Genomic DNA, 13415 nt, shown 5'->3' on the forward strand with positions numbered 1-13415 from the left:
TTTGGACAGGCTCTTACAAATGTCATGTGTTGTCTTCTATTGGTGTCAAGCCTATTTATAATTTCAATAGTCTTGTTTCCTGTTGGAAGCTGTGGGGAGATGATAGTGTTTTGTCACTTAGGATTTGGTGTAGGCTTTCCTAAAGTTTGGGAGAAGCCTCTTAATTTTGTTCACAGGGAAGTGAGGTAGGAGTGGAACAGAAAGAATTTGGTTTTGGGAGGGCTGTTGCTCTATCCTTGTTATTGGTGTTTGTATCATCATACTATATTATGGGTTAATATGTTGGGGGCAGCTCCCCAGCCTATTCTAAGTATGGGTAGGTTAAGTTTGGGGCACCTTTCTCAGCCCTTTCTTCATTTGGGGTGAGCAAAGCAATCCTCAATAGGGCTCCTCAGTTGTGTTGTGTACATCCTCGCACAGAATGACCACTAGGCGTACACTACCTGCTGTGTGTGTTACAACTAAGGGCTTCAGGAGATCACTATCTCTTGGCCCTACCATCATGCATCATAACCAGAGGTCTTTTAGTTGTTAATAGTGAAAATTAAATTGTTAGTTAATGAGAGAGATGGTGACTGAATGTACCACATCTCAGTCATATTCTCACTCTGTTATCCAGGGGCTCTGCTTGGAGATGATGAGGTGGTAGTACAATGAGACCCCTCATTAACGGACGTTAATTAGCTGTGTTTGCGGTGTTTTTGCTCTGTTTTCGGTGATTTTGGTGCTGTTGTTTAGTGCGTACAATCACTATGCCACCCAAAAACCACTCCAAAACACCGAAAACACTGCAAACACAGCTAATTAACGTCTGTTAATGAGAGGTCTCACTGTAGTTGGTTTTCTCTTCTGTTTTTAGATTCCATTTTATGATCTTGCCTCCCTCTTCTTTGGTTGGAAACAGATTGGAAAGGGTTCCAAGGTCTTGAAGAGATTCATAGTAGACAAGGAAAGCCATACCCCCTATTGATGTGGTGTGGTTAATATACTCTATTACATGTTCTCTGGTTTCTCTTGGACAGCTGGAACTTTCTTTGAATTGGAAATGTAGGCTTTTGGGTGGATAAGGGGAGGGGATGAGTGCGTTTGTGGTGGACTGGGGTCGGGTGGGGGGTTGTATACTGTTTGCATTCTTTTCTTGGAATAGATGGGATGTAGGTGAGGGGAGGGTTGTGAACAGTTTTGTGAATTGTGACTAAAGACCCCAGGTATTCCCTGCACCCCAGTTATGCACCTTCACCAGAGGACTTCTGATTGTTTGGTGGGAAAAATTAGACCATTGTTATTTAGTAGGAGAGGACTGAAAGTGCCTATATACGCTATCAGTCTCCATTGTATCCTCAACTCCTAGATGGGAGAGTAACCCAAGAAGACCACTTTGAGGTGGCAAAGAAGCATTTGGTTTCCCTTCAGCCTACTGAATCCCACTTCAAGATCTTGTATCCCTCTTCTTAGGTAGGAGATGAGGCAGAGAAGGCTTCAAGACTTCAAAATAGAATTCATAGCAAGTAAGAAACCTGGCCCATTGTGGAACCTATTGAGGTCTACTCAGTTGCTGTTCCCTTGACTGTGTGGCCATGCAATTCTGTCTCCCTGAGGAACACCACAGCTGGAACTGGGTTTTCCCACAGATCCTTTATAGAGTGATATGTTGTTAGCATGCATGACTCAGATCGTCACCCCAGACTTCAACAGGGTGACAATTCTTCATGTGGGCCATCCTAGGGTGACAATTCTTCATGTGGGTCATTCTGGGTTTACAATTCTTCAGTTGTATAAGTTGATGACAATAAGTAAAGCCCCCACTCAACCTAACCTAACTTAACCTAATCTTTACTCCACTGTTGATATTCAATGTACTGGGGTGACAATTCTTCAGGTGGGATCTCATGGGGTGACGATTCTTCATGTGGGCTTTATGGGGTGACAATTCTTCATGTGACCCCATGATTCTATACACTGCAGTACAAAGGGTACTCAGCTGTGCAGGCTTCTGTCATATTTTATTGATCCCTTTGCCCCAGTACAGCAATACCACCACTGGGCCTATATCATTTCCCATGTAAACTGTGACTAGGAGCTTCTGGAGTCGTTTATATCCTGCTCCCACCATCATGCATCATTGCCAGATGACTTTTGGTTATTAATGGCAAGAATGAGCTTATTGTAAGAGGAAAGTTTTGACAGTGAACATGCTGTCAATCTTGGTTGCTGCCTCACACTCAATTTCAATCTCCTGATGGGATTTGAACTTGTGATCTTGACATCTTGCCTCCCTCTTCCTAGACAGAAGAAAGTGGAAAGCTGGAAGATCTTGAAATTAGATTTAAAATTGATGCAAGACATTTGGGCAAGAAAATCTTGCCTCTGGTTGCCTGGAGATACTGGTATCCAGTGCTATGAACTGTAGGGAAAAAAGATGAGCTTCTCACGAGAGTAACTTTCATCATACAGGAAAGGTATGGGGGCAGGAACATGGAACATAAGAGAGGAAGAGAGAAGGAATTTGAATGTGTTTGAGATGAGGTGTCTGAGAAGTATGATACGGGTTACTAGGCTGGATAGAGTGAGAAATGAGGAGGTGAGGAGGAGAACAGGGGTGGTAAGGGAGTTGGGAGATAGGGTGGATGAAAGAGTATTGGGATGGTATGGACACATGGAAAGAATGAGTGAAGAAAGACTAGTAAAAGAGGTATGGAAGGCAGATGTGGAGGGAGTGAACATGTGGGGGCAACCTAGGATAAGATGGATGGATGGGGTGAAGGGGGCTTTGGGGAAGAGGGGAATGTCTGTTGAGGAAGGACGAGAGAGGACAGAAGACAGGGGTGAATGGAGAATGGTTGTATATGGATGTTGTTGTGATGCATGAGGTGGAATGGGTAGGGGGATGAGGGGTGAGGTAGTATGTGCGAGAAAAATTTGACACAGCCCGAAGGGATTTCTCCCCGTCTTCTCCTCTTCTGCTTGAGAGGACGGAGAGTGGGGGTCGCCGATTTAATGAAGTAGCCTTGCTGTGGATGTGCTGTGTCTTTTGACACTGCCTCTGACCCAGGGCAGTGGACAAGATGCAGGGATGACCCGTCATCCAGGAGGTACCAAGAGGGAGGGTGGAAGGGAGTGGAGTGTATTAGGGATGGAATGGGTAGGAATGGTTTTTATGCCTTTTTCTTTTTGGTTACCTCCCTTGTAATGGGAAAAAGCCTTTGGTATATGTATGTATGTATAAAGGAAAACCAAATTGTATGATATGAAGAATTTATTTTGCAATAAGAAAAGGGATATTTCCATTCTATCAACAACAAACAACAAATGAGTTGCCACTGATGAAACCAAAGAATGTTAAGCATAGAAATATACAATACACAGTTCAAAAGTGGGACTAGAGTGCCCTACCTTTGTCATAACATTATCTTTGCAAATCATGGACAAATTGCAGCATTTTAATTATGGACATGCAAAAATGCAATAAACCTATGCAATGCATGGACAAAGAGTAGGATTAAGTTAAATTGGACATGGAGAGCAAAACAATAGTCAGAAAAATCACAGTTCTGGTCTAATATGGCTTAAGGAAGACATAAACAAAACCCGAAATATGTCACAAACTTAAATGAATGAGAATGGGAAATAATACAAATTGTTAACCTTTGGCCTTCATGTCCATGCCTCTCTTATAAGACTTGCACACACGAGGAATGTTCCGGTGCTGCACCGGTTCTATTTGGACCAACAAGTGCAGGGATGTGACAAACTGTACAACAGGAACAGTTATTATAATACTTAATGGCCTAAATAATGCTCCAGCAAATATCTTGGTCCACTTTGTACTCTCTCTTCATAATTCCTAATACTTTCAACATTTTTTGCTTTACCAATACTCTTTGCCAACAAACATTCATCTACTTTCATTCTCTCTACCATCATTTCTTTTACTGAAAATTTCTCTTTCTCATTAGGATTTGACTTGCATGCAGGTAGTGTGTAAACTTATTAACCAACTCAAAAGTCTTTCCAAAATCTCATCAATTATGTTTTATCCTTTCCACTGCCATTTATCTTTTTTTTTCCTTTTATTTGAGTGTGTATGTGTATGTGTGTGTATGTATATTTACCTAGTTGTAACATACAGGATAAAAGCCACATTCCTATATTAGCATTCTCTATGGTCAATTCTGATCTTAAATCATCCCATATATTAATAATATTCCTTTATTCATACTATTCAGTGAATCAATATCTATGTATGGAAAACTATTTTATAATGTCCTTTAATTTTCTCCCTTCCCACATCTTGTGGCCTCTGGTTGTCCTTTGTTCCCACACTAACAGGTCCTTGTTATCAGGTACATCCCCACTTTTCATGGCTATAAACACTTATCAGATCACCTTTCTTCTAATACTGTTGGTAGCCCCAAAATATCCACTCTTTATAGATCACCAAGATCTGGAATATTTTTAGTTGCTACTCTCTGAATTTTCTCTACTTTTTTCATATCTTCTTGTGTGGTGACCACACTTCTGTAAAATATTCCAGTTTAGAGCAAGTCATGTTTTTGATAACCTTCATGTCTTTGTCCATATAGTGGAATGCTAGTCTTATGATCTTCAATATATCATACTCGTATGTTTCTCAGCAATTCTTGAACCCATTTCCAGCTTCACTCGTATATCTTACCCAGATCTTGCAACAACCTACAATCCTCTATATTCCTTATTCTCCTCAAGATCTTTGCATCATTAACAAACAAGTTAGTATAAGTGGTCAAATTGTCCATCATGTCATTAACATGTATCAATAACATTACTAGTGCTACCACTGATCCCTGTGGGACTCTACCAGTAACTTCTCTTCATCCAGATATCCTGTCCCTAACTACTGTCCTCATTAATCTATTCTTCAGTCTCCCATCCATTCTAACAAATTTCCTTTGAGACCTCCTTATGTCCTAGTTTCCATGATAATGTATATATGTGTGTGTATTTACCTATTTGTATTGTAGTATACAAGGAGCAATGTATGGGGGTTCTGTCTCCTAGCGTGTGTGTGTGTATGTATATTACCTAACATTTACCTAGATTTAGTATACAGAAAGGAGGCTATGTTTAAGGGCTGCTATCTCTTAATTTCCAATCATCAAATCTTGTTTTAAAATCATGAGTCGCTCCAGCCTGTTATATATTACCTTACACTATTCCAGGAGTTTCTGCACCTGTACGGGAATATATTTATTCACATCTTTCAGACCAGTAATTTTTTTAGTTTATGACCATAGCCTCTTGATGCCCTCCTATCACAGACCATGAGGTCTTCTGTCACATTTGTCCACCCTTACAATGCCCTCAACACCACAATCAAGTCCTTTCATTATTTGATCCTTTAATATTGGAAGGTCTGTTTCCAGCCTCTCCTTATATGATTTACATGTGAGGCTGGGAACCATTTTGGTTGCTGCTCTTTGTACTCTCAATCTTGCTTTTATCTTTCACTTTGTGTGGGGATCAGGCCACTTGGGACCAATGATGGGTACCTGCTTGTGGTGGTTCTGCAAGGTGGATGGTGGATCTGCCTATTTTCAAAACCTATCAGAACATAACACTTAGTCTCTAGACTGAGCCCAAGATCTTTTTCCATCAACTTCAACTGTAGTTCTCACACCTTTTAACATGTTTAGCCGACAACCAACAATTGCTCCCTTCCTCCTAATACTTTCAGCCAATTACATAGAAATAGTCCCACACCAATACAACACAGACAACAGCCTAGAGTTACTTCCTCAACAGATCTGTAAGTGTTGAAAGACTATGTCAACTGTTGTGGAGCTGCAGGTTTTCCACCGAACGAAACTTGAAACAACAATTATCATTACCATACTACTACTGCATATTCCAGTCTTGGACAGATCAGGGTCTCTTGGTTTTCTTCATCTTCTCATACATATGGCGAAAATCCACCTTTATGTTCCTTAGCAGACTATACATCTCTCCTACAATTTCATTTATATGTTTCTCAGATGGCAGAGCATCCTGTATCCACACTCCCATATCTTTTTCCTCATTCACCTTGGCAATTTCCCCACTTCCCATCAAATAAACCATCGTCTCTTTGAACTAATACCCATTTCCAAAACCACATTTTCTAGCAATGAATTTATTTTCCACTCTTGGCTCCAGGCATCTATTGCACATGTTAGCATGAACATAGCTTAATGTACCTTCCATCACTTCATTTACATAGATGACACACACATACCCCATCCCTTGCTCAAGGGGAACAGTAATGGCTTGCAGTGTTAGTGAAGCTGTTGGCAAGGTTGAAACTTTGCCTTCCTGCAGAAGTATGAAGCTTGCCACAAAACTGCTAGGGTGTGTTCATGTGTTTGTGTATTTACTTATACCCGTATTGGGGTACCAGCAGCATGGGAAAATACAGTCAGTATTTCAGGGGCAGACTGGGGCACCCCTACAGACCAGAGCCACACATCATTCATCTATATTTGAGTTTAATTTACTTTAAAATCTCTACTAAAAAAAATGATGATATTTTTATACTACTGCTGTCCTTCCTCTATGCTGTTCCCTTGAACTTGTCCTTAGCATTTCCTGATCCCCCTGTGTAATCATGTGTGCTATAGAAAGCAACTAAATGGGACAGTATGATGGGACTAGGAACTCTTCACTCTATGTTTCTCCTACAAAAGAGTCGAGGCATAGGAAGGTTCTGGGAGGACTCCAAGAACCCTAGTGAATATGTTATTGATGAAAGTAGAGTAAAATGGAAGACAGCGTTATGTCTGTGAGAAGAAAGATGAGTGTGTTTGCAATAAGGGAAACCAAGTTGAAAGGGAGGGGTGAATTTGAGTTTGGGAGTGTGGTAAGGTGTCAGGAGTGTTGAGGGGGCAAGAGAAAACTGCTGAAAAGTTATGAGACAGGGGAGTGTGTGGTGGAGTGGAGGGAAGGGTCTTCAAAGATAACATGGATGAAAGTGAAATTGGTAAAAGAGATTGGGTATTTTTGTTAGTGCATACAATCCTGGTAGAGAGACAAGTGAAGAGGAAAAGGGAGGTATTTTGGACTAAATTAAATGAGCATGTAGAAAGTTGGAGAAGGAATATAAATGTAGTGGTCATAAAGGATCTCAATGCTAGAATAGGGGACAAGCAGACAGATGGAGTACAAGGGAAGTACGGTGTGTCAAATGCGAACTCTAGTTTAGAGATGTGTTTAGAAAGGGAACTGATGATAGCAAACAGTGTTTTAGAAGAGACAATCATAAAGGCATTAATGGATTATGTAGTGGTACCCAAAGGGAAGACTGGAAAGTTCTGAACATAAATGTTTTCATGGAAGAGAGCAGGGGATTGAGAGATCATTATTTGGTTGAAAAGAAACTGAAAGTGGAGGAATGCAGAAAAGTGCTGGGTGCGTGAGAAAAAAAAAAAATAATAATAATAATAATAATAAAAAAGGGGGGGAGGGAGAAAATACCTAGAGAAATTGAGAAAAGTATGGGAAGTAGGGTATGATAAAAGAGAAACAGAAGTATTGGAAACATGGGTATTTTTGAAGGAAAAGTGATAAAATGCACAAAGATGGTGTATGAGTCAAGGATGATGGTGGGAACAGAAGAGACAGCAAATAGTGGGATGAAGAGTGGTGAAAGAAAATAAGTTATCTTTTAATGCTTGGCATTTTTTGCCAAGCTTCATAAGCTTGAGGGATGGAAGGGGGTGGGGGTAGGGAGTGGTTACGTGTGAATGATATTTTGACACAGCCCAAAGGAATTTCTTCCCATCTTTTTTTTTTTTACAAGAGGGAACTTAGAGGGAGGGTCACTGATTAAGTGAAGGAGCCTTGCTGTGTCTTGCTGAATTAATTCTGACCCAGGGCAGAAGGTGGGATACAGGGATGACCCATCATCCATGAGGAGCTAAGATGAGAGGGAGGAAAGGGTGGTGGATGGGAATGGAATGGATGGGAGTGGAATGGGTGAAAATGAAATAGATCGAAGTGGGTATATGCCTTTTGACTTTGGGTACCTCTCTGATAAGAGGGGAAAACTCCTTGGTATATAGATAGAGGAAGCTTGGTTGAAAAGTAGAACTAGAGAAGCATATGAGAGGTACAGAGAGAAGAGAGGCAAAATGCAAGGTGAGGGGGGGGGAAAGAGAAGAGCATATGTAAAGTGGTGTGCTTCTCATAGAATTTTGAAAATATTAAGATGTCTTAGAAGGAAGGGAAAAGGAACTGGGTAGAGAACCTTACAAGGGAGGTAGCCAAAGTCAAAAGACATAAATCCACTTCCACCCTTTTCATCCCTACATACTCCACTCCCATTCACCACCCCTCCCTCCTTCTTTTCTTGGCTCCTCCTGAAAATGTCATCCCTCCATCTCACCCACTGCCCTTGGTCAGAAGCAATGCAGCAAGACATAGGACATTCACAGATGGGCCCCTTCATTTAATTGGCAACCCCCCTCTCCATCCCCTCATGCAGAAAAAGAGAAGACAGGGAGAAATCCCTTCAGCCTGTGTGCAGATGGACAGTTATCAAATGGATTGAGGATGGTATGAGGGAAAAGGGTTGAGTATTTCAGACTTTTGTTGTATAGGTATGAGAGGTTGATTGTGGCAGTGGGAGATTCTAGGAAAGTGACTGGTGAAAGAAGAGAAATGTAGAGCAATAGAAAAAGATGAGATACATTGAAAATGACAAAAGCTGGTAAGGCACCTGGGTTATAAAGGCATAACATGAAGTGTCTCATGAAGGAACTGTAATAGTGGACTGATTAGTGAGGTTGTTTAATGTGTGGTTAAAGGAGGAGAATGTGCCAGAGGACTAGGAGGAGTACATGTGTAGTTCTAATTTAGTATGAGAAAGGAGACAAATATGAACGTATAAGGTTTAGAAGGATCAGTCCATTAAGTGTAATTAGAAATGCATATGGGAGGGTATTGACTAATAGGATTAGGAGGGGAATGGAAGGAGTAATTAGAGAAGAACAGTGGATTTAGGAAAGGAAATGGGTACGCATGTCAAATTTTTATAGTAAGGCACATATGTGAGAAGTTTTTGGTAAAAAGTAAGGATATCTTTTTGGTCTATGGATTTGGAGACAGTTTATGACAGGGTTGACAGGAAGGCATTATGGGATGCCTTGCACATGTAGAGAATATGGGGAAGGCTGTTGAGGGTGGTAAATTTTTTACATAAAAATTTAGGTTGAGTACAAAGCCCTCTGTGAGGGGCACCGTCCTAGCCTCCCAATAGGGGGGAGTGTGTGACGTTAAACCATATCATCATCAGTTTAGGTTAGGAATAGAGAGTGAATGTTTGAAGTGAAGATGGGGGTGCACCATGGTTGTTCAATGTGCACATGGATAGGATGGTATGGGAGGTAAATATATGGGTGATAAGTGTAGGTTAGAGTGGAAGGAAGTGAGAGGTGAGTTAGCTGTTGTTTGCAGATGACAATGCACTAGTGGCTTGGTCTGAAAACCAATACCAAAAGAAAATGTAGGTAAAATCAAGGGGATGAGATGTACAAGGGGGTAGGGTGGTATGGAGTTGGAGGTGAATTATAAAGAAGAGAGGCTGGTAGTCAATCAACCTGATGCCCCAGATCTCTCTTACAGAAGACCAATGGCTACCAGGTAATTGGCAACAACCTCAGGGCAGGCCCATAAGCACTCTGGGAGGAAATATTGTGTTGTTGCCTAGAGACTGTTAGTGTGGGGCAGTGTAGGACAAGGTGCTCAGTGTCTTCTGTCAGGTGGTTGCATATAGGTAAGTTTGATACTGTGTTGGTACTTATTGCTGGATGTTCACCTGAATGTATGTGAGCTAGTGTTGTTCTTACTTTCCAACGAGGGAATTTTCTGAGGGCTGATGTCGGGGGTGGTGTGTGTCAGTGAAGTACTGATTTTGGTGGTCTGTGTTGAAGGGCTTGTTTAGTGTTTTGGTTGTGTATGTGGTTTTGTGTGGATGTATTGTGGTACACGTGCAGATAAAACACAGTAGCCCCACCGGAGAAACTGAAGAGCTTTCACTATCAAGGGTGACATATACCAGAGAACAGTGGCAGTGGATCTTCAGTTTATCTTACCAATGTGTTGGAACATTCAATTTGCTTGTGTGTGTGTATATATAGATATTAGTACAACCAAGAAGAATATTTCTTGTGTAGAAAGATAGGGTTAAATGATAATACTGATAGATGCAAGTGGGGAATGGTTGTGAATGGATGAAACATTGACGTGGTCTGAAAGGACTCCTTGTCTGCTTTGTAAATTCTTCAGTGAATGATTGGGAAGGTCACCATGTAATGAAGTTGTGGGGATAAACCAGCTTTGGTTGTCAGGCCCTACTTTGGAGGTGCTGTGTCTTGCTGCATTGTCTCCAAACCAAGCAGTGGGAAGGAGACAAGGAACTAAAACATAAGTTATAACAAATGGATTTTGGATGGGTGAAGGTTGGGTTTATGTTTTGATTTAGCCAAGGGAGGTAAGGGGATATAAGGGATATAGAGCCAAGGAATATTAGGGAGAAAGGGCCTTTTATTACATGTATGTATACATGTACATAGGTATATACATATTATTTATCTATATATGTATACATGTGTGTGTATGTGTGTATGTATAATCATTCAGATATTTCAACTGTTCATATAAAATCCATCTTTTATGTTTTCACAAAATCAATAAACTTTCAACAAGTAGATACAAGGTATACCTAATTTTCTTTTTCACATTCAAACTAAGAAACATAATTTTGCTGCCATTCATTTCATTAAAGCGAATGTTTTTCAAATTCTGGAATAACTTGGTTCTGCACATGTTTCCTATCCAAACTGCTTATCTTCCTTTCCTTGTTACTCATATTCCCTTCAATTTTTTTTTCAACTTTACATTTTTATTGTCACCTTTTCTTATCTTCATTACTTTACTCTATGAATTTTCACATAATATATGTTCAGTACAATTGCATATGGAAGATTTTCCTTTAAATACAATGCGGAAAGTACACTCAACTGTATCACCTGGCCTTTGCTGTGCCTATGTTCACCCATTTAAAGAAAAGAGAAATCATGCATACAGATTCAAAGACAACGATTTGAAAATATTCTATGAATAAGGATGGGAAAGAAAGAAAAACAAATGCACAAACATGCCCACACATTCAAACTAAAATTAAATAAAACATCAGGTGAATAATTTTTCTACAATTGCTTGGTACAGCAAAGGTGATAATGTCCTTAGTGCTCAATCCCCCCCAATTGGTGGGAGGAACACAATACAGAACTTGAACAAACTGAGTATCAGGGACAGAGTCAACTCATCTGCATCAAACCTGGTCAGAAAATATCACTTTAAAATGAAATTTGGAGCATATGTGTCATTGGACTGCATCCCATCAGTCTTTATTAGTGAGGGTTTCAACTGTAATTAACCAACTCCAGATAAGAGCTAGAAATTTAGGATGATTTGATTATACGACACTAGGGACGTTTAGCTGAGCAGGTCTGCTTGATGAAGCTGAGTGACTAGCCGTAACTACTGGGATGGCAAGGCTGTTGGTACACCACCAAAAAAGGGGAATAGGCACTCATGGACACTGGGTGTCATATACAAAACCCAAAAGAAACTTAAACATATGCACATCAAGGCTCGTGGTTGCTCACACTTATTTTCATTTCATATTGTACTTTCATACATATAATGAGCAAGAAATATCTTAACATTATTCAGATTTGATGTGAAACACTTTTAAAAGCAGAAATACTATTAAGTTTATAGGAGTGAATATCAATATTTACACATATATTTTGTACCATGTATCTAAATTTGTCTGAAGGGCAAGTAACATCTGCCTTCTCGGATCAAGTAGAAGTGGATCATAAAGGTAGTTTCAACAAGAGGATACAGAATTGCCATATCACCACCTTGGTTACTGGAACAAGACCAAGTATCCTTACAAACAAGAAAGTGTCCCTTTTTAAGTACAAGGGGCATCTTAAAGGATCACTTGTTAGAACATTTGCATCATGCATTGCACTAGTCTCCATACTTGTCACATTCCACAATGTATAAAAACCTGCCAATAAAGGGTATCTGTTTATGGTTGTCCTGCAGGATAAACATCAGAGAGAATCATGCTCTCTCTGCTTGTCTTGAAATCCCATCAACACCTTCATCTCCGTCTGGAATTGCACCTTTGAGGGGCTGGAATTTGGTCCCTGGACCACGCCCAAGATCCCTCTATATCAAGTTTGATTGTTCTTCACTTTTTCACACAAGGAGATGTGACAACTGTCTCATCCTACTAGCTGGTGATACAATTAGACTTATAATAATATACAACAGTTCATCATTTCTTCACAGAGAGATCTACGGGAGGGCCCAAGGACCATTGCTTGCTAATGGGACAGTGAGTTTCCAGTCAGTGAAACTCGAGGCATAATTATCTTTATTATCATTACAACATGAGTCTTTGCCAGGAACCTTTTAATGAATTATGCAGTTGTTCTTCACGCTGACACTGGTTATTCAAATTTGGCATAGTTGGCCCTACTTTGATGCCAAATAAATAATACCTCCACCAAAGTGTTTATCCTGAGCCATGTATTGTGTCAGGTCAAGTTAGGTCACTTACTCTGGCAGTGCATAAAATGTAAAGATGAAAATATTGGGGGAAGGACATAGGACAGGAAGCTGAAGGAACAGTAGCAGGAGGACTGGAAATAGTAGAAAAATATTATGAACATTATACTGGCTTTCACACTAATCCTACAAGTCAGATAATGATCTCTATAAGTGATATGTTGGCCTGTAACCCTAATCCTGCAACAAATCTGAGGACGATCTTGACATCTGACGGCGTGTTGACCTGCGCCTTCTTGAAGGTGGCTCGTCCTCCTCATCACACTCACTCAAACGATGAAGGTACGACCATGAACGTGTTCGCATTCTTCCTAATTCTCTTGGAACATCATCTTCCACTCTTAAAAACCTTGATGAATGAGATAACTGGAAAAGGAGGAAAGAGAAAAAAGAAAGAAAAAAAAATTGTGTAAGTTGTTAGTAATGGTATTACATATCTATTATCTACATATTACATATCTATTTATTAATAATCAATTAAGAAAACAAGAAAAGAGGGATACAGGGGTGGTGAATGGGAGTAGAGTATGTGGAGATGAAATAGGTGGGAGTGGATTTATGGCTTTGACTTTGGCTACCTCTCTTGTATGGGGGTAAAAACTGTTGGTATATGTATGTATATATGTATGTATGTAGGTAAATGTGAGTAAAAGCATATTTTTCTCACACATAAGAGTCTGGGCAATAGTTATGCTTTCACTCAGCCACCCTCTCATAGGGGATTAAAGCCTTTGAAAATGTATATCTTCTCAATT

The 13415-nt window shown here is 40.1% G+C and overlaps 1 protein-coding gene across 5 annotated transcripts in view; it reads right to left on the reverse strand.

Moving 5' to 3' along the window:
• Positions 1-4085: 4085 nt before the first annotated feature.
• The window catches only part of LOC143041470 (rho guanine nucleotide exchange factor 3-like), a 497332-nt gene continuing 488002 nt past the window's right edge, over positions 4086-13415 (reverse strand). For all 5 annotated transcript variants that reach the window (XM_076213374.1, XM_076213376.1, XM_076213375.1 and 2 more), the window contains one exon: positions 4086-13026. In XM_076213374.1, the coding sequence (XP_076069489.1) occupies positions 12835-13026 (192 nt within the window). In that variant the 3' untranslated portion in view covers positions 4086-12834. The remainder of the gene's footprint in view (positions 13027-13415) is intronic.

This window comes from Oratosquilla oratoria, chromosome 31, assembly GCF_046742065.1.
Source record: "Oratosquilla oratoria isolate Oo_2021 chromosome 31, ASM4674206v1, whole genome shotgun sequence".
Lineage (NCBI taxonomy): Eukaryota > Metazoa > Arthropoda > Malacostraca > Stomatopoda > Squillidae > Oratosquilla > Oratosquilla oratoria.